Below are 27,611 nucleotides of genomic sequence, written 5' to 3'. Positions count from 1 at the left end.
AAGATTCTTCCTCATACGCAAGAAGACAGGGGAATGATGCCCCATCCTCGACCTGTGCGCCTTCAATAAATACCTGAAAAAATTGTCCTTCCGGATGTTAACGCTTCAAAAATGTCTCCAGCTTCTTTCGGTTGGGATCACATGGCCACCCTCGACCGTCGAGGTGCTTATTTCCATTTGCCGATCCTCCCCAGGCACAGAAAGTTCTTACGGTTCAGAGTGGCTGGCAGGGATTTTCAGTTCAGAGTCCTTCCCTTTGGACTACGGTCAGCACCCCCATGTGTTCACAAAGGTGCTAGCTCCGGTGGCCGCACACTTTCGCTTGGAAGGCGTTCAAATCTTCCCTTACTTGGACGAATGCCTTATCAAGGCGAATTCCTTATCAGAGGCAAACACACACGTCCAAAGATGTCTATCGCTGTTCCAGTCTCTCGGTCTTTCAATCAACTTCAACAAATCTCATCTAATTCCGTAACAAAGGAAGACTTTCTTGGGAGCCACACTGGACACCCAACTCACGCAGGCTTTCGTCTCAAGAGAGAGGCAACACAAGATCCGAAAATTAGCTCGCCTGTTGCAAGAAAAAGAGTGCGTTTCAGTTCGACTAGTCAAATCTTTTCTGGGGATGATTTCATCCTGCATCCTGTTGATACCAAATTGCCGTCTCAGAATGAGTCCTTTGCAGGAAGAACTCAACCTCCAATGGTTGCAGGTTTCAGGGTCATTCGACGAAATCATTCTCATAACGCCTCGAATGCAAAAAGCATTGCTTTGGTGGACTCGGATGAAGAACTTGCGAGAGGGATGTACATTCCTATCGGCAGTACTAAATTTCACAATCACAATGAACGCTTCCCTCGAAGGATGGGGGACACACCTTCAGGGAATGACAGTCAACGGAAAGTGGAATGTACAACAAAGGAAATGGCACGTCAACTTTCTGGAGTTGCGAGCCATTTTCTTGGCTCTGAAGTCCTTTCTAACCATCATACTAGGGACATTGGTGCTGATTCGGATGGACAACACGACAAGTATGCACTACCTAAACAAACAGGGCAGTACAAGGTCGGTCCTTCTCTCTCAGCAAGCCCAGGAGATCTGGGACTGGGCACTACGTCACAGGATCACTCTCTCAGCTGTCCATGTTCCAGGGGTTTCCAATGTCCTAGCGGATTCACTCAGCAGATCTCAAATGTCCAACCACGAGTGGGAAATGTATCAACCAACATTGGATCGAGTTTTCCAGGAATGGGGCAGTCCCGAGCTGGACCAGTTTGCGACCAGCCAGACCCGCAAATGACCATACTTTGCAAGCTGGCTTCCCTACAGGGTCTCGTGCGGGAATGCGCTTTCCATGAACTGGTCATATGCCTACGCCTTTCCTCCTATTCCACTGATTCCCAGAGTCCTCTCCAAGATGAAGAAGCAGCCTTGTCGCCTCATTCTCATTGCCCCCAGATGGCCTCGCCAATACTGGTTCACCGAGCTTCTCCTCCTTTCGGAGTGCGATCCCATTCAGTTTCACCAATACCGAAACTTCTGTCCATTCAAGGGGGTCAGATCTGTCACCCGGATGCAGCATCCTTGAAATTAGCAGCATGGCTCCTCAACACCTTGAATTTGCACACTTAGATATCCCTGCAGAGTGTTAAGAAGTTTTATGCTAATGCTTGAGCACCTGCCACAATCAAAACGTACTAACTCAAATGGAAAAGGTTCTGTACTTGGTGTCAATCTGTCAATTTACATCCCATTCATGCCAAGCCAGAACAGATTTTACCGTTCTTTCTTCAATTGGTAAAGTCTGGATTATCTCTTTCCACGTTGAAGATGTTTTTGGCATCTATCTCAAGATTCCGTAAGGATGATTCTATCTCTCTCTACTCTACTAGAGTTATTCAATAATTTTTTAAAGGGCTGTTTCCTATGTTTCCCCCTATTCGGCGTCCACTTTCATCTTGGCATTTGAATGTGGTGCTCGCTCAACTCACGCGACACCCCTTTGAACCTATTCATAAAGTGGACCTTCAGTTCCTTTCTTGGAAGGTATCCCTGCTGCTGGGGCTGACATCAGCAAGAAGGGTCAGCGACATTCAAGCATTCACGATTAAGTCATCTTTTCTGCAATTCACATCTAATTCGGCGGTGCTTCGTACCAATCCCAGCTTCATGCCTAAGGTTTCTATGGATTTTCACCTTAATGAACTGGTAATTCTGAAAAAAAAATCCAAATCCTCAAACAGCGGCAGAAAGAGCTTTGCATTCCCTTGACATCAGGAGATGTCTCTTGTTCTATTTGCAACAAACTGCTACAATTCGAAAATCAGATCAACTTTTAGTAGCCTAAGGAAGGCTACGTCAAGGTTACTCTGTATCCAAACAGACCATAGCTCGTTGGATGTCCTCGACGATTAGTCTGTGTCATCAACAAGTGGGAAGGCCACTATGCACCACGCCGAGAGCACATTCTACGAGAGCGATCTCCTCATCCACCGCTCTCTTTGCTGGTGTGCCTCTCCATCAGATCTGCAGAGCGGCAACCTGGTCCAGCAGACACTTTTACCAAACATTACTGTTTGGCCTCAAGTGATGCAGATACGTCAGTGGGACGAGCAGTTCTCCGCAATCTTTTTCAATAAGGTGAGCCTCTGTTCTCCCTTCTCCACTATGCTCTTTTTAGACGTATATTCATAGATTGTTTTTTTATATCCTACCTATTATGCATATGTAAACACTATTGTATGTATATACGTTTAAGATTTTCCTCATGATGCATTTATATGCGTATGTACATATATACTGTGATACAACGAGCGTCTAACGAGCATTATGGTTTGTACTGCTATCTACTCTGATTCAGGCATGTGAATCTATGAAAGACACCCCAATACTAGAGAAGAACAATAGTTACTGGAGAACCACAGATTACAGGTAAGTAACTACTGTTCTTCTTCCGTTGGCAGCGCAGCAGAGATACCATGCCTCCATTCACCCTTGCTGTTTTTGCGCCACTGGATGCTGTGACCTCTATTCTGTGGCAGAGTCACCGCTGCTCTGGGCTGCATGTGCTGCGTTGCGCCACACTCCACAGGTGGGCAACTGCGGGTGGGCCCATGATCTCTGGATGTCGATGTAGGAGCGTAGGATCTGCTTCTTATAGTTACCCCCACTTTTTGCTAATGTTTCACTGTTTTCGACTTCGACTGGCTGGGATCCTGCTATCCAGGACCCCAGTCTAGCTGCTTTTTCCTCTAAATTGATTGCATACACTTTAGGTACACTCCAGATTGGATTCTGGGGTACCCTTGTAAGTCCCTAGTATATGATATACTATGTACCCAGGGCATAGGTACCCCAGAGGCCTCCCAGAGGCTGCAGCTTGTAATATGCCATCCCTGAGAGACCATTCAAAATTAGACAACAGGTCTGCTACTGCAGCCTGTGTAAGGTGGTGCATGCACCCCTTACTTAGATATGGGCTCACTATATATACCTTATATTACTGCACATATAAACCTATCAGTCACCCCTATGACAGGCCTTATCAAGCCTGAAGACAGGGTGCTGGGTTTTATGTGAGAGGCTGCCTATGCATGAGCAGAGCCCCTCTGCAGCCTTCGGAATCTATTCTCCGGGGTTGTTCTGTGATGCAGCCAACCATATACTCTTAAGTTCATTATAACCTTGCGGTAAATGCTAACTTTAAAACAGCTGCAAGGAAACATTTGTTTGGTGTCAAACACCTTGGAATCATAACTCCCCGACAGTAACTGCTGAGCCAAGCTCAAGCTGAAGAAGGCTTTGCCAATAGGCTTCCTGTCACAGGGAGGTGTAACCACCTTCCAGACAGGCTTTAGTGTATTGGGGCTGGGTGGGTGCACTCTGAGTGCTTTGATGTCTGCACTGGGGGCACATTTGGTGTCCCTGTGCATAGTCCAGCTCAAACCAGTTGCAAACTGGACAAAGGACATGGGTGTAGCCACCCCTCTGTCCTGTCCCTCCCATAGGTGGGCCCCCAGAGTTTTTCCCACCCCTTCCTTGGGTATAAAGTAGAAACCCCTGACTACAGGACTTTAGATTTTACCTGGACTAAACTCTGCTACAGAAACCAAGTACTTCGACGATCTGCACGACGCTGGACGACTGAAGAATATCCCTTGGAGTAAAGGAGTTACTCCCCTGCTAAGCATGCACCAAAACGCATCTGACCGGTTTGCATCTCCTAAGCTCCTGAGGACTCCGAAGATTTCTGCAACACAGGAGGTGGGTTCCCGAGGTCTCCAAGGTTGATCTGCGCTCTCAGCACTTCTAAGACTCTTATCCCTCGTGGGGATCGTGCAACCCGAACCCCTGTGCACCGTGCTCTTTTGCAGCACCATATGCTTTCCGGCGTTCCCTGAGGCTGTGCTTTGGGCTACTTGTAGTCCTGACCCTGAGCAGTGTTTCCACCGAAGATTTCCAGCCTACACTGGTATTTTGTGATTCCTCTCGAGGTCCCTTTCCAATCCTGGTCGGTTGGCCTGTGGGTCCCTTTGAAGGTGACTTTAGCTTTCCGTGGGCTATCCTGGTTGCTCCAGACATGCCATGACTCTCCATTGTTTGGAGAGTCCCCAGGACCTTGCTGGTCCTCACCGAAGCGGATTTCCTCTGACCGCGTGGGTTGCAGTTGCCAAGGCTAGTTGGTGCTCCATCCGAACACTGATCCCCCCCCCCTTCTCTCCCCCCAGACTCAACATCCTTCGTTGGACAGCTCACCTCCAGACTTTGGTCTTCCTTGACGTCTCCTGGTCCCTGTGGCTGCAGAGTCAAGCATCGCGTCAACTTACCTTAAGCACCCGACATCAGTGGCCATTTGTCTACTGAGCCAGGCTCTGTCCCCTCTGCTTTCAGGTTCTTCTCATCTCCAATCCAGACTTGGATCACACTGGACACTTCATCTTCCCGGCAGCAGCACTTTTCAGCATCACGCCATTGAAAACGCCGAAAATTCCCAACTTCCCTGGACACCTATGCACCTGGCTTCCCTGGGTTAAGTAACACGGGCACTCCGGTACTCACAAGGGTTCTGCCCTTAGAACCTTCTATGTTTGAAAGGGTTTGCTCAAAGTCCTCTCCGAAGTGTCCTTAATCTTTAAAATTCCAACCGTGACTTTCCCATAGAGTTGTACGGAGCTCGCGCCTGTGTTCTCATACTGCTACCGTCCTCCTTGGGTCCCCTGTGTCACTACCTTGGGTGGTTCCATGGGGTCCCAGAGATTCTACGTGCTCTAGGCACTGTGTATAGTCAAGTCTTGGTTGTTATACCACTTTCTTAGTTAGCTAGCGCCTTGAGACCCTACGGGTGAGTAGTGCGCTCTATAAATGCCTTGATTGATTGATTGATGGTTTGGTCCCCCCCTGGAGCCCACTGTGTATTGTTCTATTTACTGTTGTTCTAGTGATTTAATATTGTGTGCTTTGTTGTCTAATCTCATAAAGAGGTTAGTAGAGAGTGTTTAGTAATAACTACATCTTTTTTATATATTCCTTGTGTGGTTCTCCTTTCACTTGGTCATTCAGGAGGTTCTGATCTGGTAAACAAAGCTGCTTTACATTCCTTCGAGACTTATCCCAAAGGCTGCTCTCCATAGCTACCACTAGGATAGCTTTCAATAAAGGTTGTCTTTAACCTAACCATCAATAAGGGTTGTTTGGACTGGTACAAGGTGCCCACTATATTTTGTGGTCCGCATATACCAGGCTAACTTCTCAGTCGACTCCTTCCTCCCTGATGCCTACGCCCTAAAGCTACTTCCTCCTCCAGTTGTATAAGAAGGTATCTGCGAGTCGCATGACTGTTGCTTGTGTCCACCGCTTGGGCTGCCTTTGAGACAATACTAGTCCTTTTGACTGTTAAACCCTCGGGCAGATCCTTGTCAGATCCTGATTGTTTGGCCGTGGTTTTCCTGCTACAGGGGTTGCTGGAATGGGCTGTACTCTGAACACCACCTCCAGGACTTCCTCATGTCCCCCGTGGACTGTGGGATCCCTTGAGCCAGCCTTCACCCCCTGGAGGCAGATCTGATGTTGTGTTAACAGCTGTAGAAGACTCTTGGGTTTCTCTGGAATCTAAAATTGACAATGTGGTTTCAGATTTCACACTACTTCAAGCTGATCACAGGAAATTGGTCGACCGAGTAATAACCACAGAGCAAACTCTCTCGTAGATACAACATGTCACTAAATTATTGGAACAACAAGAATATGGCGCTAGGATCCAGCACCTGAAGTCTAAAGTGGAGGATGCAGAGAATGATTTGAAACACTATAATATCTGCCTAATTACCCTTTCTGAGAGTGCAGAGGGTCCTGATACGGTCACATTCACTGAACGATGGCTTGCGAAACTGCTGCCGGAATCCTCCCTGTCTTCTTGCTTCACTGTTGAAAGAGCACACCTGTTTCCCTCATGGAGACCCGCCCCAGGCGCTAGCCCCTGACCATTCATCTTTAAAGTATTATACTATCGTAACTAAGACTCCATACTGCATGAAACCAGGAAACTGCAGGACATCAGGCTGGATAATGCACGTGATATGTTCTTTCTGGAATACACCATAGGAGTGCAAAGCCAATGCAGTTCCTTCCTAGCAGTGAAACAACAACTACGAACACTAGATATGAAATACTCCTTACTTTTTGCTGCACAGCTGCATGTGGTATCTGCTGACAAGACCAGAATCTTTGACACGTCCCAAGATGCCTGGAACTGGCAGGAAGCCTCTGGACTTTATTTCTGGTCCCCAAGCAAGCCGGGGAGGATGAGGCGCGGGGTTCACGAGGAGCCCACCTTGATCACGAAGCTGGCATAGTAAACGCCATCTCCCTGGCCCGGTGGCCTGGTGGCCCGGCCGATTCTGGAATAGATCATAACGGAGCGCTGACTGGCTGTCCAGGCGGCTACAAGGATCAGTGATGCTATAACTGTTTCTGACCAGGATGCAATATGCCTACCTGTTCGTTGGGAGACGAGGGGCCCTCTGCAGCGTACCCATTGGATATTAGCTCGACAATCCTGCCAGACGTCAGCATGCAGATTTCAGATGACATTATTTGAACTAATCCTGCTTTGGTCTGAATAATACGGTTTGCGGACTAGTTATTGTGCTTTCCTGCCTATCATGATCTACTGCACACAGATGTGGCCTATCTGAGTTGAGAAGGACCAGACATGTTGATGGCAGGCGGGCAGCTCTCCGTCCCCCTCTATGGCAGTGTGTCCAGACAGGGGTTGCAGTCGGACATAGGATGCTCCTTGTGGTTCTACCTTATCCCTGTACTGTTAGGGGATAATACTCTGAATGTCCTGTGAAGCCTCATTCCCCTACACCCACATCTTTTACGTTCACTCTCTTTTTGATGTACTTTGTTTCTCAGTTTGAGCAGCCTTCCCTAAGGGCCGCCCTTTTGGTATTGATCATACGCCAGGTTGGCGCCAAGTTAAAGTTTTCTCTTGTATTGGTTATAATAATAATAATAATAATAATAATAATGCTGCTCTCACCTCTCAGGGGATCCCAACCTCACTCTTCCATGTAGTTGCTTATACACTCTCAGACTTCAATATTATACGTTCTTTCACCCACCTATAATATAACACATCAGAATATTATCACCTGGAATTTTTTTGGTATGCACACCTCATCTCGACGCTATGCAGTTTATTCATATCTCACGGGCTGTGCAGCCCACATCGCTATATTACAGGAGTCACATTTATGCTTTCTGAAGCGATCAAATTACAACACAAGTGGAGAGGGCAGGTTTTTGCCACAATCTACTCATCTTATGCCAACGGAGTATTCATCTGGGTTTGCCCAGGGATTCTTGATGAGGTTATGACAGGTGCCGAGGGTAGGTACATATTCTTTAGGTAATATTTATGCACCTAATACTGATCAGAGCTTCTTTTTACAGTCAGTTTCCCAGATACTCTCAAGGTGGTGTGGCATCCCATACTTGATATGAGGTGACTTTAATAGTGTCTTGGGCACTAGCCTGGACTACTCCTTTCCTCCTCTACTATGTACAGCAGCCTCTACTAATGCCTCATCACTGAAAGACTGGCTGTGCCAATGGTGTTTAAAAGAAATATGGAGGTCCCGTTATCCCACTACACAAGTGTGTTCTTTCTATTCCCACCCACATAACGTGTGTTAGAATTGATTGGCTATTATGCATGCCCAATCCACTACCCTCCATTGCCCGTACTGACTATTTGGACCGTACTCACTCCGACCACAATCCTCAGTATATACGTATCGCATGGGACGCTGGGCCTCCTTGATCCCCTCTTGACGCCTACAACCGGTTATGCTCGAGGCACCTCCTTTTTGGCCATTCCTAAATACTGCTATTGTCAAGTACTTTGATCCCAACGTGGGTACAGCTACCTCAGCCCTGACAGAATGGGACGCACTGAAGGTAACTCTTAGAAGCTGCTGTCAGGGCCTGGGCTGTGGCATGTGGAGACAGGTTGAAGACTGGCTTCCCAAGATAGAGCGAGACCTACTGGCACTCGCTCTGTCACTGAACCCTGAGCATATCTGATCTCGCAGAAGTGTAGAAAACCCGCACAGATCTGCTGGAGCGCTTAAGGCACACTCGGCTAGGGTACACACCACTGCAGACCGTTCAAGATTCCTTCTTGCTTGGCTGATCCGACAGGAGCAACCAATCCAACCAATAACCGCACTGCAATCTCCTGAAGGCACAGCGCGAGATTCATAAGGAAATGGTTCCCCGTATCAGTCGACTCCTTCCTATATGAGCTACCCTTTCCCAAAATTACCCCAATCCAATGTTCGGACCTCAATGCTCCCATCGTTTGTGCTGAGATTAAGGATATGATGTGGACTCTTTCCAGATGGAAAGGTGCTGGGCCCGGATGGTTTTCCATCCGAATTCTAGAATGCTTATGCTGACTTTCTAGCTTGCACCTTCAGAAGGTCTATGATGAGGTTCTCCTGTCCATCCACTTCCCTGATTCTCTATGTGAGGCCATGCCTATCTCCTTACTGCAGCCTGACACAGACCCCATGAGTGTGGGCATTTATCATTCGCTGTCACTGCTAAACGTGGACTATAAGATATTGGCTAGGTTGTTAGCATAGAGGCTAGAACCACTAGTACCCTCAGATACATGCAGGTCAGAACGGGTTTGTCTCAGCATGCACTATCTCCTTGGGCTTACTCTACCTCTTCCAACTCATGCAATATGTCCCCTATACCTGGCTATACTCTGGATGCGCAGTCCTTTATTTGGAGAAGGTGTTTGATACTCTTGAGTGGCCCTACCTTTTTGAGGTCTTCCCACACTATGGCATCGGACCCCGTTATCACCACATGGTGAAACTCCTTTACAACAGACCGACTTTTAGGGTTGTGGGAGGACTCTTCTTCACTGAATCAAATTTACAGGGCCACACTACCTTCTTTTGCCCCTACTCCTCTCCTTATCAAGAGAGCCATTGGCTCTGGCCATGCTTTCTTCAGTGGAGTCCTGGGGTATACCAATAAGTAATGTTTTTCACGCTATATCATTATACACAGATGATCTGTTACTATATGTCGGAGATGCATACAGCATCCCAAACGAAATACCTGGCCTCCTTACTCGATTCACACTCCTGTCTGCGCTTCATGTTAATTGGGGTAAGTCGTGCTGGTTCCCCTTTGTTCGTAACCTAACTGATTCAGTGTTCATGATCAGTGATTGCAAAAAAGAACGGGGAATGGGGTCAAACACAATTGCACCTATCCCTAGTATTACTCTGTAAAGATTTTTAGGTGCCACGGACCGGTGATTCACAAACCCCTAAATCTCCTAAAACAAAGGTTGTCTTTCTCTCAGATTATAGCGCACAGTGGTCCAGCACACTAATTGCAATTATATCCTAATATTCCAGTAATGATAACAGTTTATGTACAATGCTTATTCCAAATCGACTACGATAACAATTCAGCGGAGTTGTTTGCAGTGCATTCTTTATTTCTTTCTTTTTTTTCTTCAAATAAAAGACTGTAGCCGTAGCCAACACGTCCTTCACGGACTTCTTCAGGGCAGAAAATATAAATGTTTATAGTTTTTAGCATGTATTTTGAGTCTCTCCCCAATGGTATCCAACTTGGTTTCAGATTACCTTATAGGTATTCTTTGTCTCTTTATTCAAGAAGGCTGTAGTAAAACTATTCTTGCACCAGATTATCAGTCCTGAGTCATCATTATAAGTCCTAATTCATTCGAAAGCAGGTTTGGGCCGGCTCCATGGTGTGGCGTCCTTCGTGGTCAAGTGGAACTCCTGTCACTTGGCGACCATGTTTCATTATTTGAGCCTACAGATTTACCAAATAGATCAGGACCTGCTCAACGGTAACCTTACATGAGCAGTCTCTTCCTTAACGACCCAGATGTCATTCTGGAAGACACTTGCTCTGTCGGTCGCTGGGATAGTAGCTCTTTTTTTGCCCTTTAGAATGCATACTCGGAGACCTAATATGGAATAAATCCAGCTGCAGGGTAGCACTTTCGAAAATATACTTATCAGACCTGGGAGGTTTGGCAGTGCTTAACCTGGAACATTATTATTTATTATCCCAGCTGCAGTGGGTGTCTCGCTGAATGTCGGGATCACACATCTCTCATACAGTGGCAGCTGACCTTGCTTGTAATTTGGATGCTCTTCTTCATCTCTTTCATCTCTGCTCTAAGATGCCTCAACCTCATCCTATGTATCAGTTTGCGCTATATAAAACTTTATAAATAAATATTACAAGTGGCATGCCCCTGCTTCAGCCGCAACCTATTCCTCACTAAACACATTAACAGTAATAGGGGGACCCCAATGGTGGAGCTCTTTGCGTCACACACAGCGGGCCTTTATCCACTAGGGGACCTCTACCGCGATGGTATTGTCATGCCATATGAAAAGCTAACAAAAGAAGGACTAACACCCTCTCCCCAAGACACTTTATTAGTCACACCTCATGAGTAGATACACTGCGAAGCTGTTGGGGTGACATTACACAAGAACCACAAACTCACCTTACAAACAAATATCTCCATGTATGGGATCCGGGTGACATCGCCCCTGGTGTTTTGCGAACACACTTTGACTGCAGATTGATGCGCCATTAACCTCACTGCGTCTGCATTGTGGCATTGGGAGACGGATCTGGGTCGCCCATTTACCGCTAAGGAATGGAATATGATCTTAGCAAGTCCGACAAACCACCCCCGTAATGCTGATACATACTATATCATACACAGAACAAGTTGTGATTTGTACTGAGTGACACCCTATATTAACTGTGAAGATGGAGACTCACCGAGGGCGATTTGGGACTGTTGGGTAAAGCATGCGAACCCGCCTAATGTTACCCCTTTTACCCTCTTCCCCTCAATCTGCCTGCCCCCTCCCATAATCATTTCTATTTCTTATGAGGAAACTGGTTGCTCACGGTTTATTAGTTACATACTTGTTTGATGTCATTGCCATAACATGTCAGTGTTATTACTTCAACGCACTAACTGCCCGCTCTGGGGGCACTGGTTCCTCATCCTCCTCCTCTCTCTCTCTTTATTTGTAACTAGCAGCCCGTCCCGACGTTGTCCGGGTATGAATTGCTGCCGGCCCATTGTCTCGCCCATTGGCCACGCCCCCAGAACACGAAATATTGCCCAATAAAAATAACAATAACAAATGCCTAAATCCTAATATGTGAGCGCCCTCCATAGAACTTCTGGCGGGAGGTGTGTCTAAAAGTGTATCTCGGTGCTGGCCATCAATGAGATAGACCTGTGCATTTTTCAAATGGGTGGTGAAACAATATGAGTATGTTGCTGGAGATGTGGCCCGCAGTGCCGGCAATGTACTTACCGGGGGAGGGATAGGCCCTTTCTTGCTATTTTCGTGGAGGCAGGGCCTTGTTTCTGGATGTGCGTCGCACGAGGCCTGTGTGCAACAGAAGTGGTAAATCTCCAGTGTGCGCTTCAGGCGTCACCGGACGATAAGGCAAGATTATATTTCCTGCACAATGGCCCCTGTTTGCGCTCCTTCCGGCCCTTGGGATTAGCGCCATGCCTGACCTACATACAGTAAAGCAGGTGCACGGCACTGGGAGCACGTGGCAAGCACACCCGGAGCTGGAATGTACGCTCGCTTTTTTTTTCTTCGTAATGCCGCGCCCCGCCCACGCCCCCAGCACACGATATGAGACATGGCATGAAGGGCGGAACGTACCACAAGTTTTCGTAATGCCGGGCCCCGCACACGCCCACAGCACACGATATGAGACATGGCATGAAGGGCGGAACGTACCACATGCCCCCAGCGTTTGTCACGCCCCCAGCACACGCCCACAGCACAACGCAGACACGCCCACAAGGGACTACTTTGCTGGCACAGTTCTTTTACCTTTTAAATGTGGGCGTCTGCATAGCCTATGTCCTTCTGCTGCAACTGCCCTTTCCAACGCTGTATTGGGTGTTGTGATTGGTGCTGTGGTTACTGAGATTACCCGCCTCAAAGGTTTGGGCTCTCTCTTTATAATATTAAGTATGGATTACAATATATGATTAGTTGTGCAATGCTATATCCACTAACTGAATCTAGACCTTTTGAGGTATATCTCCCTGATCAAAGGTACTGTGATCCCAAGCCTGCCTTATTTCATTGCTCAATGCGTTGTGAACACCCTTGTGATTTTCTTATGCCTCATATAGTATTATGACCATATCAAAATATTTCAATAAACAGATGAAACAAAAAATAGAAGGTAGCATTTAGAGCATTTAGAGAATATTCATACTGCTCAGATTTTCAGTCAATGCCGTGTAAAAGACTGGATTACCTTTTTCGTCCCTGGAATGATGGTTTACCACTCTATGGTTATGGTTATATCGGATTATAGCCTTTGTGAAAATGCCTGTATTTTCCAGGGATTAGTTGATAGAAGGAGGATTGAGTCTACTGGCACGGGAGCTTCAGGATTCCAAGGTAGTGGCACATTTTGCAGAGGCTATTGACCAGTATTCTATGAACAGAACTTCGACTTGAAGATTCCTCACCTGTTCAATATCCTGTGGTGCAAGAGTAGAACTGAAAACCTGTCATAGCTCTCCTCCAATGGGAGGTAACCCTGACTGCATTTTGGTGCCACAAGCACTGCAGGTGTGATGTTGCTGGAGCCATGCAGGGCCACCTCAGTTCACTGACCTCAGTTCCTCATCCACTTATTTCCAAGCAGTTGGATCCAGCGAAGACTGTACCAACAGATAAAGCATGGATGTGCAGTGCAAGAAACTAACTTGGAACCTTATACCAGTAGCCTATCACCATCTTTCAGATCGGGTAGGCAGGCCGGATCGGCGAGGAGTCTGCAGGTAGAAAGACTATGCACCAGAAAGATATTTACTGAAGGGAAGTAACATTTTTATCAGGAAAATATTGCAACCATGCTCGCCTATTGGAAGCTCATTAAACGGTCTTAAGAGTCCAAGCAGATTTGTTAGTATCCTGGAAAATGAAAAGTCAGAGAAAGGTTCAGGAGATTGAAAACCAATTCAGTCAGATGGATAAGCAATCTAATATTGGTATAGATCCTGAACTACAGAGAATGACCACAATATATGAACACTATAGGTAGGCTCAAACTCATTTTACAAAGTTGCATATAGGATTCATGAAATAAAGCAAGTAAACTGACAGCCTTATTTTTTAGGAAGAATTTGGAAAATAAATGTATATCCCAAATTATGGCTGACGATGGGGCCTTAGTAGCAGCAAGAATATAGCACTGATCTTTGCTTACTTTATATGTGCATTTTATGACTTTAGATTCTCACAATTGTATGTTGTGCTGCAAAATAAAAAACATTTGTTCATTACTTTATTAGTAGGCATACACAAACTCTGAAGGCGTGGGGTCAATACATTATCTGCTATCTGTTGCATAACAGAACCCGGTTCAGCAAACACATTTATTAGGTTTGATTTAGCAGCCAGAGCTGCTCATATGCAGAAAATATAACATAGATCTTTGTTTACGATCCCAGTAGTTAAAGAATTGATGGAAAGCCTTAACCACTTCCGTGCTCATGACGAGCTGAGCTCGTCAGTAGTTGCGCCGCTCGCATGCTCATGACGATCTCAGCTCGTCATGTAACGCGGCTTTTAGAAAAAAGCAGCACAGCGCAAAAATAACCGCCGCACGCATGCGGTTAAAAGGGTTATTCCTCCGAGAACACCACATGTTCCTGCGTGGGTCCTTAATGTGGTTCTCACAAGACATAGGGGACTGGCTTCCTTTAGATCCGTTACACTCTTGTCAGATAAAATTCCTCTCTTACAGGTTTACAGTCCTTTTATTTTATTTTTGTGCCACTCCATGGCAATACAGTCCATATGAGCGATCTAAGCCATTCCCTCCACAAACACCTTCATGCATGCAACCTGTGCCCGAGTCGTGTACGAGTGTATTTGCTTAGTTAATCAAAAAGGATACAGCATAGCTGGCAGTGCTTCATCTGAACGATCTTGAAGATTACAAAAAAGATGGTGCATATGACTGCTCTTTTTTTTTTTAACTAATAAAGGTAATTTTCTTCTTTATGCAGAATTATGACCAGGCTCTGAAGTTTTTCCAAAAGGCTGCAGAACAAGGCTGGGTAGATGGCCAACTCCAGTTAGGATCCATGTATTATAGTAAGTATGATATCTGTATCAGTATTTTTAGCACATACATGGTTGTCCACTGTTCATCATTTCTGTTTCACAGAACAGCCATTTCTCTGTGTTGAGATGTTCATTAATATCTTTGAACACCGAGTGATCCCATCCATCCATTAGATACCAAAACCCTTTACAAATGAAGAGCAAACCTTTCTGAATAATGCAGCATTTGTTTCTGGTTTTTAACTTTTAAAATTAATATCTAAGAACAAATAATGTTGTAAAAAAAGGAATAAAACGCCTAAGGCAGCAATTTTGGTGTAAACCCTTTCTCATTTTCTTTTTGACTACTTCCGGTTTAAAAAAAAAAGGAATGTTCTTAGTTATGCAGTGCCATGAGGAAAAACAACTGCACTGGGACGACACAATACATTGGGTTTTAAAGCGTTTACTTGGAGGTTGAATGGCAAATAGAGTGTCAGGAGGTGCTGTAATAGAGGGTTTTAAGGTAGACTTCTCTAATTCCTTATCTTCCCGCTGCCCCATTACCAGTAGACTGTCAGAAGTAGGAGTAGCGGTAGGAATAGCAGTAGGAGTCAAACCAGAGATGTTATTTGTGCAATTTGTTAGAAACTCCTCCACACTCATGATCTGTTTATCCTGCACCCCCATTGCACTTGTGATATAAATAAAAATAGAAGAGGGGGGTGGGTGCTGCTTGGCGATTTAACATTCCCCCTGGATGTTTCCTTTTTCCCATATCCAAATAATTGTAAAAAGACCAAGTGGGTACACTGTCCCATGTACATGGATCGCAGGAGTAAGCTGGTACAATAAATGTAACTACATACACAAAAACTACGGAGGTTGACCACAACAGGCCCACTGCCAATCCCCAGATGTCAAAGTCAACGATCAGTTGTAGCAGGGACTATGTAGGCAGATAAGGAAAGTCAAAGCAATAGGACAAACCTTGGCTGCAGAACTGGAAGCGCACAAGTCACTGCAGCTCCCTGAGTCGTGTAATAAAACCGAGAGGATGGAAGCTCCTCCCTCCTGAGAGAGCAGAGAATTCTGGAGCTTGGAGTCCCGCCCCCCCAACTGGCAGCAGCAGGAAACGGGCAGTGGTGGCACAGTCAGTGCCCCGCGCTGCGGAGTTCGTGGACGCTTTTTAAAGCGCGTGGAAGCGTGCTCCTCCCTCATGAGAGAGCAGAGGATTCTGGGGCTTGGAGTCCCCCAACTGGCGGCAGCATAAAACTGGCAGTGGCGGCACAGGCATCGTCCCGCACTGCAGAGTTTGTGGGCGCTGTTTAAAGCGTGAGGATGTGGGCTCCTCCCACCTGAGAGAGCAGAGGGTTCTGGGTCTTGGAGTCCCCCAACTGGCAGCAGCAGAAAATAGGCAGTGGCAGCACAGGCAGCGTGCTGCGGAGTTTGTGGGCTCTTTTTAAAACACGAGGATGTGGGCTCCTCCCTCTTGAGAGAGCAGAGGGTTCTGGGTCTTGGAGTCCCACAACTGGCAGCAGCAGGAAACAGGCAGCGGCGGCACAGGCAGCGTCCCGCGCTGTGGAGTTTGTGGGCGCTTTTTAAAGCACAAGGATGCATGCTCCTCCCTCCTGAGAGCAGAGGCAGCACTGACAGTAGGACAGCCCTTGATCTTCAATGACTGCAGCATGCATCAAAGTCTCAATTAGCCTTTCAGTAAGAAACGCAGAGCCTTGTGTATTTTCCGTTCATAGCATATGTGGGTGTAGACACCCATGCTTAGCACAGACTTTATAGCAGTACCCTTCTAGCAGCAATGGTTAGCTTGTGGATTATCTAGATGTGGAATTATGCTGTTAACATGATTTGGCCAACTAGACACTGTTGACAGGCTATTATAGCCACACAATAATGCACCAACTTGGTGCAAAGCAGGCCTTTCGCACACCAGATCCCACTGATGGCCATTACCATAGATGCCCCTTTCACACTGTGGAGTGCTTATCTCAACCAGTATACAGTCCAAGGGCAGTGGCCCAGTCAACACCAGAGTTGCCAAGTCAATTACTTGGAACTGCTTGACATTCAGTTAGCCTTCAAAGCTTTTCTCCAGGTCAGTTGCAGCAAGGTAGTCCCAATCAAGGCAGACAACATGGCCACCATGTATTACATCCAAAAATAGGCTGGCAAGCACTTCCCTCAGCTCTCACTTAGCGGAGAAAATCTGGCACTGAGCACTCCGCTACAATATTCACCTCATGGCGGAGCATCTTCTGGGGGTAGACAATGATTTTACAGACATGTTCAGAAAACAAATCAACAAATCTACAAGTGAGAACTCCACCCCATGTCCTTCACACATACTTCTAGCACCCCTGCGTCTAGACCAAGCTTGGCCATCAGGTACCCACATCCTCAGTCTATTAGCAACATACTATGGATGAACTATACAGGGATAATTGCCTATACTTTTCCACCTTTCCCACTGCTTCCCTTCATTTTAAGGAATCACAGGCAAGTCCCACAAACTGTCTGTCATCCTAGTAGCTCCAACCCAGGCAAGAGCGCATTCGTACTCCACACTTCTGGGGTTGTCACTCAGCCCTCACGGGTATGCTAAGCATGTTAATCTCCAGCACTACATGCTACAAACAGATGCTTACCAGGCAACTAGTATATGCAGTAATTCTCATTGAGGCGGTTTTATGTTCACTTCACATAGCATTATTAAAACATGGGTAGGTAGTTTTTTGTGGTCGCTCAGCTTAGTTCTTCAGTTGTCTTCCGCTCGTTGAACCCATATTTCTTTTGCAGGAATTTTCTATTTGGAGTCAAATCAAATCAAATAATCCTTTATTCGGTTTTCAGAATTTAGAAAAACCATAAAAGTGCATTTAAAAATTTGCATAAAAACAATGGTTTGAAATTATTGTCCTCTAAGGATATCAATAATTAAAACATTGACAAGCAAACCAGCGAATAAAGTGCTACGGTACAGGCTAAGTGTTAGCGGGCATTCTAAGGCTACTTATAAGCACAAGAAAATAGAAAATGACTTAGTTCTTTATTCAGTCTGTAAAATACATATCCTACCCTATGTTTGGCCTATGCTTTACACAAAATTTCAGGAACCGAGCAATATTTTTCGCGAAGGATGGTTCCTCCAAAAGTTGCAAGACAAGGTAAGCTGGACGACATCTCCGAAATCCCAGGGTTTTTAATATCGGGATTAACCAACGGTTCCTCGGCTCTTTATAAAATTTACAAAATAGAACCGCATGAATCGTTGATTGAATAGAAACTTCATCACAGGGGCAAGTTATAAGGTTCGTTGACCAATCATTAGTTTTCGGGAAGCACACCAGGCGATGAAATATATTCCACCTAAATCGAGGCAGCAAAACTCTTTCGTAACCACTCAGATTGAAGTTTAAATATGGCTGTATGGCCAGAGTGGTTTGAATTGTTAACAGATGTTGGACAGAAGATTTGCTTGCCTCGGTGGCCAACCTGAGTTGCTCCAAATGGGTCAAACATAATTTTTTAAACCCTTTTCTAGATATTTCTGAGATTATTGGAGGGGTATGGTAATACTTTTCCAATCCCAGATCGTACAAGAATAATTTAATATAAACAAGCCAGCCGATCTTGTGTCTATTTTCAAGGGAAAGACAGTCCTGTAAGAGTCCTTGACAAAAAGTGGTATTAGTAGATGACCAAAGACAGTGCCACAGAAGGATTGGTTGGAGCTTGACTAGGTCTGTAACATACGACAAGCCAAATTCCAAGTGGCAGCTATAGGTAGAAGAACCTCGTGGCACAGCGAGGAGGAATCTCAGAAAACTGTTCTCTACTTTTTGTAAGGCTTCCACTTTACCATAACCCCAGACCCCTGCTTCGTAAGTCGCTTTGCTTCTACATTTTGACTGATAGATTTGATTCAGTTCCGCGGGTGGCCTCTTTCCTAATCTTTGTGCGAAATTGACTAATGCTGTTGTAGCCCGCATAAAAAGCAGTTTTCTGGCCTCAATTGCCTGTCTCCATGAGCATTTATCATCCATTAAAATTCCTAAATAAGGATAGGTCTTTGTATTCTCAAGTTTAGTGTTTTCCATAAAAATACCCCTAGTTTTCGTGTGTCTAGATCCTATAGACATTACAAAGGTTTTTTTAATGTTGATTCTGAGATCTAGATCAGCCATATAGCTATGATATCTCGTCAGAGCACGTTGAAGTTCTAAAGGGGTTCGGGCTAAAATCACAGTGTCATCGGCATAGAGTAGGGCAGGTATTGGGCGTTTTTCAATGAATAAATGAATGAATGATTACACATTTGTAGAGCGCTGGCTACCCGGAGGCATCCCAGCGCTTTTTGAACCATAACGAAGCAACACTACTCAGCAGAACAGGAAGGTCTTTAGCCGTTTTCTAAACACTAGATGATTGGGTTTGAGCCGTAAATTGTCAGGAGGTTGATTCCAGCTATTAGCTGCTTGAACAGCAAACCGGCGTCCACCTGAGCGAGAGCGCTTGACCCTCGGTACAGAGAGCAAGTTACGATGGTTAGATCTTAAGGCTCTGGAGGATTGATACTGGCAGAACAGAGGGCGAAGGATGGCCGGACCATTTTTAGTTTTCGACTTATGGGCCATACACATGGCTTTAAACCGGATCCTTTCCTGCACTGGTAACCAATGAAGAGATCGTACGGCTGCCTTCGCCGAGCCATGTCTCGGCACCTCCAAGAGCATACGGGCTACACAGTTCTGGACGGACTGAAGAATCTTAATAGTGCCTAAAGGTGCACCCAGATATACCGCATTCGCGTAGTCCAGTCGAGAAAGAATCAGAGACTGGACAAGGATCCGTCTCGCCTCGAAGGGAAGAAGAGTCCGCACCTTCCTTAAGAGCCTCAAAAGGCCATAACAAGTCGAGGCAACCTTACGAGCCTGAACTCGAAAGCCCAGAGTGTGGTCAAGCCAAACCCCCAGGCTCTTAATTTGGTTCTTTGGGGTAGAAAATGGGCCCAGACAGCTAGGCCAACAAAAATCAAGATTAATAGGGGCCTTTTATCCCAACAACATAATCTCGGTTTTGGATCCGTTGAGCTTTAAAAAAGAGGCATCCATCCATTCGAGAACCTTGGTAAGAGGGGACAGGTTGTAGGTCTCAGAATCCACAGCATCCGCCCTAGTAAGGGAGACAACCAACTGCGTGTCATCGGCGTAGGTGACCACCTGAATTCCCCTGGGAAGAACCACATCGGCCAAAGGCCTCATGTAGATATTGAACGTGGTCGGACTCAATGAGGATCCCTGGGGAACGCCGTAGTGCAGTTGAAGTTGTTTGGATGCTGCTTCATCTTCAAAGACTGAGAAGGATCTCTTTGACAAAAAGGACTGGAGCCATTTAAGGGCAACCTCTACAATGCCAGCCTCCCGCAAACGATGGATCAGGAGTGGATGGTTTACCGTATCGGAGGCTGTGCTGAGGTCCAACAGGACCACCGCCGCGCAGCCTCCTGCGTCAACAATTTTCCTAGTCTCCTCCACCACCGCAACCAGAGCAGTCTCTGTGCCATGCTTAGTTCTGAAGCCCGTTTGGGTGGAATGCAGGGCTCCCTCGGTCTCAATGAATGAGGATAGTGCAAGGTTGACATGTTTATCTGCGATTTTACTAAGCCTTGGCAGCAGAGAGATGGGTCGATAGTTAGACCAGTCTTCCGGGTCAAGGTTGGGCTTTTTTAATAAAGCCTTAACTCTGGCCTGCTTCCATGGAGGGGGCACTACACCTGCCATCAGGGAGGAATTGATGAGGGCCAAGTCCTGGCACCCCTTTAGCATGGCACACTCCAAACCGTTCGTATAGAGTGTAAAAAGAAAGGGTGCCAGGACACAACCCTGCCTTACCCCCCTCTCCGCGCAAAATGGGGCAGTGAGTTCCCCCTTTTTACCAAACCTCACCCTAGCCATGGTGTTGGAGTACAATTCCCGTAGGAAGTTTACCAAAGGAAGCTCTACTCCCATATCAAATAGAATAGACCATAATTTGGAATGGCTTACGCAATCAAAAGCTGCGGTTAAGTCAATGTAAGCCATGTGCAGATTCCCGCCCCTTGCGTTGACATATTTACCAATAAGGAGGGTCAAGTTGAGAGCTTGCTCCGTGGTGCCCAGTCCTTCTCTAAACCCGAATTGGAGGTCTGAAAGTATCTTATTAGCATCTGCCCATTGCTGAAGGCGATTGAGAATAATACGTCCCGCTACTGACCTAGGGAATCTAAGAGGGATATGAGACGGTAGCAAGATGGGCACTGGAGATCTCCCTTTTTGAAAATCGGGACCAAGATTGAATCTGACCTTGATTCTACGAGGCCCACGGCACAGGATGCCTCGAGGACTCTGGTCAGTATTGGAGTCCACAGTTCCAGATTATGCTTAAAAAAGGTCTACTGGGACCCCATCGGGACCAGGCGCCTTTCCCCCCTTACTGGCTAACAGAGCATGCTCTACTTTCAAGTAAGTAATTTCAAGGGCTATGGGGAAAACAGATTTCGTGGGATGTGGGCTTATCTTTTCCTTCTCATTTTGAGCGGAATATTCCCGAGATGAGAGGCCAAATATCCCCACAAAATGTTGTATCCACATTGCTTCGTCTATAGCTATATCTATTTTAGAGTTATTACTAGCTTCGGAAAGGAAATGAGACTTGATGGTTTTCCAGAATGCAGTGTTGTCCTTCATAATGCAACTTTTATGTAATGGTGCCCATAATTCATTTTTCAGTTCGGCTTTTCTAGCCTGATTGTACACCCTTCTGAAATGGGCAATTTCTTGTATCTCTTTCTGTTTTATGAAGGGCAGCTTTTAGATTAGAATACGCTTTTGTTCAAATTTTGTTAAACCATCCTTAGTTTAATTTCCTACGCAGGGCTACTTTTACTGCTCTTGTTATAGTGGAGAAACTATCCAGAATCTCTTCGTTAGGAGTAGTAAGATCTAGGCACTTCTCAACAGATGTTAAAGAATTTTTCACTATCTCTGCGGTGATCACAGTTGGATCTATCTTATCCCACTTAAGCGAATACCCGTTTAACCTATCCAAAAATAAAGTTCTTTGCCCGTATATTCTCAGTGGGTTTCGCTTATCTAATTTATGGGGGAAAGATACTGTTATGCTATTAGGGAAATGGTCGCTGGTGGCATTGTCGTGAGTTTTAAAATTCAGTATGCAATTACTTGAAACAAATATAAAATCTATGATACTAGAAGCTCCCCTTCCATTAAAAGTGTAAGTTAGTGGGACTGAAGGGACCACTAGTTCATTAGCCAACCCTAGTTCCAGGGCGAATAATATTTCGTTCAGATGGTCCCCACTTGTTGTGTGGGAAAAATGAGTTAAAGTATTTTTATTCTAATCCTGGAGACCACAATTTAAATTATTGTTATAGATACATAGGGTAAGGTTAAAATCGCCCCCCCCCAAATAATTAAGACATTTTTAATGGACTTATTTTTTAATTCCTGTAAGGAGAGTGAAATATCCTTTAGGGTTGCTATTAGCTCAACCTGATGTAAATTATTATAAAAATTCATCAAGGCATAAGTGTCGCTTTTATTCATTTCCAGAGTTATTATTTTTTTTAAATAATTTTACTTTCATTGCAAACAAGTCAGATAACAGCATGCGATAAAAGCAAACAACAGTTTGGGACCAGTTTAACATTATGGGAAACAAAATTGCTGTGAATGAGTAATGTCTTATTTTTGTCCATTGATTCCTTCTTGTGTCCATTGATATATTGGAGCCCAGATTTTTCTTCCCCTTTGTTTCTTTTTCCATCCTTTTGTTTCATAAATTGCAGATTCTAGATTGAATTTGGCTAACAGCCGAGATCTCCACATGGAAAAGGAAGGAGAATCTGCGCTGATCCATTCTTGTGTGATACATGCTCGGTATACAGACATCATAATAAAAATCAAGGATTGATGTTTCTTTCCTACAGTATCAGTTGATAGTCGAAATAACACCAACTCCGGGGTTAAATTTAGTATATATCCAAATATAATCTGCATAAATGTCTGCATTTCTAAAAATAATATTGTAAGTTTGGGGCAGGAAAAAAACATATGAATAGTATCTGCTCCTATCAAGGAACATCGGTTACAAGAAATACCAGTTGTGGCGCCCCATTTCATTACCTTGGCTGGAGTGTAATACAAATCAAACAATATCATGTAATGTTGAGTACGTGACCTACCGGTAATTAGCACAGAATTAGCTAGCTCAATTGATTCTTCAAACAGTACATTTTTTCCTATTTCCGCTTCCCATTTTTGTTGTATCAAAAGTAAGCCATCCAAGAGAAAAGTCAAAAAAATATCATAACAATAACCAATTTTCCTTTTCTTAAAGAGAGTCTCAATCGTGGAATCTTTTGTAAAGCTTGTTGTTCTCGAGATAGTGTAGATTGTAGAAAACTATGTATCTGTAAGTATTTAAAGTAGTCAAATCTCGTAAGATTAAATTTAGTTTGATGTTCATCAAATGAAGATATACGATTCTTCGTCCAAAGATCACCTAAATGTACGATACCATTGTCACACCATTTATGCATAATAGCATCTCTAAATATAGGAGGAAAGCAATGTGCTGAATTTAGTGGAGTATATCTTGATATTTTTGGAAGGCCTATATGTTTTCTAAGAATTTTCCATGCTTTATATGCTGCACTTACAATCTTAAATTTTATTTTCTTGTAGTAACTGGGTTCAATTAATCTTAAAAAAAGCCCTCTTGCTTTAATGCCTAAGGAGATTTCATAGATCGAAGGGGTATGTGCTGATGAGATTGGGGCTTTGTTACCGATAATTAAAGGAGCTATATATTGTAATACCGCTGCCAGATAATAAAACAAAAGATGTGGTGTAGCCCATCCTCCTCTTTCCTTTGGTAGGATCATTTTTTTATAGGCCCTTCGAATGCCCTTATAACCCCATAAGAATTTCCCTATCATTTTTTCACTTTGTTTAAAGAATTCTAATGGAAATTCTAGTGGTATTGTTCTAAATAAGTATATGAATTTTGGTAAGATCAGCATTTTTAATATATTGTTCCTTCCATATAATGATAAATGTAAATGATCAATACGTTGTAACGTCGAATTGGCCTTTTTTAATACTGGATTAAAATTTATTTTAGGTATGTTAATAATTGGATTAGTTAACTTGACACCTAAGTATATCGCTTCGGTAACTATGTTCATTCGAGGTGGAGGATTTTGACTTACACAGAGTATTTGTGTTTTAGAGAGATTTAACTTATATCCTGAAAAGGAGCCAAATTCTACTGCCATTTCCTCTACCCTGTTAAAAGCCTTAACTATGTCCTTAGTTATGACTACCACATCGTCTGCGTATGCCAGTGCTCTATACTTCACTCCCGCTACCTCTACTGGGTTTATCTCATCATCCTGATTTAATTTATTCAAGAACATATCTATATAGATAGCAAAAAGAAGTGGGGAGGTTGGACAGCCCTGACGTGTTCCACGTTGGATAAAGAAGGAGGGGGATTTATTCAAGCCCAGTCTGACTCTAGATGTTGGATTTTGATATAGAAACTTCAAAGCCACAATTATACCTGGTCCAAATCCCTTCATATCAAGTAGGTCCCAAAGATAGGGCCAGGCTACCCTATCGAATGCTTTTTCAGCATCCAATAGGGCAATTCCCATTGGTGTGTTGGTACCTTCTGCCCAATCCATCTGTGCAATAATTCTCCGAATATGGTCAGAAGTATCTCTATTCGGGATAAAGCCATGTTGCCAACGTGATACTATTGTAGATATTTTTTGTGCAATTCTATAAGCTAATATTTTTGAATATATTTTACTGTCCGCATTTATTAAAGAAATTGGCCTGTGCGATGCCGGGTTCTGGGGATCTTTATCCTTTTTGGGAAATGTCATAATTATAGAATCACTCCACGAGGATGGTGGATTCCCTCTCTGTGCCTCAAGAAAAGTGCTCAGTATATCTTGTTTTATAACATTCCTGAATGTTTTATAAAATTCCAGCGGAATACCATCAGGACCCATTGCTTTCCCTAACGCCAATGATTGTAATGCATTTTCTATTTCATCCCATGCAATATCAGTTTCTAGAGCCGATTTTTGGGCATCAGATAAACGAGTAACCTGGAGTGTTCTACCAAAAGTCATGAAAAGATCTGGTGAATAAGTTGAAGCATCATATTGGTATAGTTTAGCATACAATTGACAAAAAATTTCCAATACTGACTCCGATTTGTTTTGTATCTGACCTGTGTCATCACGTAGAGAATCTATAGTATTGTAAACCTCTCGTTGCCTAATTTTTTTAGCCAATACTCTACCTGAGTTCTCACCTAGTTCATACATCTGAGAACGAAAAATTGCCATCTGTTCCGCTAATTTAGTTGCAAATATATCATATACTCGTGATTTGTGAATAGCTAACTTATTCTCGATCTCCGTTGTGTCCTGTGACAGAGCAATTGCTGCTATAAGTTTCTTTTCCCAATCCAAAACTTTCTTATAGTTTAATTTGGTTTGTTGTCGAATGATCTTTTGTTTCTTAATAACATAAGACAATGATTCACCGCGAATCCCTGCCTTAAAAGCATCCCAGACATTCTTAACTTGTGCTGTTCCTCTATTAATTTCAAAAAATTCCTTTATCCATTTTGACATATATTCTACATAATCAGAGTCTACTACTAATTTCCTGTCGAATGTCCAGGGTCTAAGCTGGGAAGACGATAAACTATCTATTTTAATTTCAATCATTATTGGATTATGGTCCGATATAATACGTGGATATAGTTCAAATGAGACATCTTTAATAAATGCAGGTTTAATAAAAAAAATAATCCAAACGTACAAATTTTTTATGGGGGAACGAAAAAAATGTGAACCCTGGATGTATAGGATTTTTTTCATAGGCTACATCAGATAATCCATGATCTAATAGCAAAGAGCGAATTGCTCTAAATGTTGTTTTTTTTTTGCCCCCTTGATACGGAGATGTACCACATATATTTACATTATCCTCAATATGAAGATTTAAATCTCCACAGACAATTAACGCAGGTGACCAGTAGGCAAGTTCTAGATTTAAGAAATTTAACACCTCTGGATCATCTATATTCGGAGCATACATTGAGCAAATTGTCCATAATCTATTGTTAATGCTGAGTTCCACTATTGCCCACTACCATATTCATCAGCCTTACAACGTTTAGAACATCCAAGACCTCTTCTTATCAGGATTGCTACTCCTTTTGTAGTTGTTCCCTGCCGTGTACAAGTTAATACATCCATTTCTAGCTCATTATACATTTGTCTGTCCCTCCACATAATATGTGATTCTTAAATACAAAGAATATCGATTTTCATGGTTTGAATAATGTGCGCAGCGATCCCTCTTTTTTTTTTTGTTTAGGCCACATATATTCCAAGAACATATTCGTAATTTCTCCATCTTGTTTAAGAATTACATCAAATGTCTTCATATTCTTCACCTCTCTAAAATGAAATCCTTTATCTAAATTTCCTCCACTGACTAACATCATTTTCTTATTGAGTTTTCTTAAATTTAACAACTTCAGTTCGTGCAACCACACATTAAATTTAATGAAAAAACAAAAGCAACCATTAGAAAAGTTGTCCCGCTCAAACAGATTATTAGATTTTCTGACTTTGTTTGCCCCTTCCCTTACCTCCCCAAGCCTCCCCTGACTCTTGCCTAGCCGTCCCTCCCCCACCCTTTCCCCCTCCCAAATGAGGCTTAGGGACACATTAGTCCCTAGAAGTGATGACATGAGTTGCGCTGTTTGACTCTAGTCTCTCGGCTCACCTCTAATACGCTCTTATATATCAGTATACAACAGCCTATAACCATCACAAAGAACAACAGTTATAATTATAATTCTAGAATCAGTCAGTCCAGACATCAAAAACCTGGAAACAGCAAAAAAAGTTATATGAATACAGAATAGACAAAAATAGCCTCTTTTAGTCTATCACACTATGAAAAAAAAAAAAAAATTAGTTCCATCCCCTTAAGTTCCTTAAGTTCCTTCAATAGCTTTTTCCACAATCAAGAACTCATAATGAGGCCAAAAATTATTTTGCCGCCTTTTCAGACGTAAAAAAATAAGAACGTTCCTTGTATACTATCTTAAGTTTAGCCGGGTTCAGTAAGAAAACTTGTACGCCTTTAGATTGAAAAGTTGGTATGAGCAATTGAACAGTAGTATGGCAGTAATCAGGCCGCACAAAAAACTCCAGGCCCTTCCCCTTACGCTTGTTGTTAGGTCTAGCCAGATCGTAAAGGGCTTCTCTTGCCAAAAAAATATTTAAAGAGATTAGTATTGCTCTTGGAATGTGCTATGCATCTTGTCGAGCATTCCTTTGAAATGGAAATCTATGGGCTCTCTGTATCTCCGTCTCCCATTTCCAATGATTCAACTCAGGAAAGGCATCCTTGAATAACTCCACCACAAATAGATGAATATTTGACCCCTCGCTCCCCTCTGGAATGTTCAAAATTCGAAGGTTGTTTCGACGCGACCTGTTTTCTAAGTCCACAAGCTTCCAGTTTATCTCCTCCTTTAAACCTTCCATTGCCATTATCTGAGTTTTTTGTTCGGCCACAGAATCTTCAACTACTGATATCCTGTTTTCCGTTTCTGTTACCCTAGCAATGGTTTGGTTGGATGCTTTGATTACTTTCCTTAGATTATTTTGCACTTTTTTCACTGCACCTTGCAGTCGTAAATTCTCAGTTCTAGTTTCTTCTCTATGCTGAAGCATCACTTGGTATAAAACCTCTAAAGTAATTTCTGGAGCTTCTGACCCTCCTGGGGTTTGATTTG

General features: G+C 43.8%; 1 protein-coding gene across 2 annotated transcripts in view; it reads left to right on the top strand.

Moving 5' to 3' along the window:
- Positions 1–27,611, top strand: part of SEL1L (SEL1L adaptor subunit of SYVN1 ubiquitin ligase) — a 324,711-nt gene that overhangs the window by 208,803 nt on the left and 88,297 nt on the right. For both annotated transcript variants that reach the window (XM_078660004.1, XM_078660003.1), the window contains exon 15: positions 14,657–14,744. In XM_078660004.1, coding sequence (XP_078516130.1) covers positions 14,657–14,744 — 88 coding nt within the window. The remainder of the gene's footprint in view (positions 1–14,656; positions 14,745–27,611) is intronic.

Source organism: Lissotriton helveticus, chromosome 9 (genome assembly GCF_964261635.1).
Source record: "Lissotriton helveticus chromosome 9, aLisHel1.1, whole genome shotgun sequence".
Taxonomy (NCBI): domain Eukaryota; kingdom Metazoa; phylum Chordata; class Amphibia; order Caudata; family Salamandridae; genus Lissotriton; species Lissotriton helveticus.
This window is presented reverse-complemented; position numbering and strand designations above follow the sequence as displayed.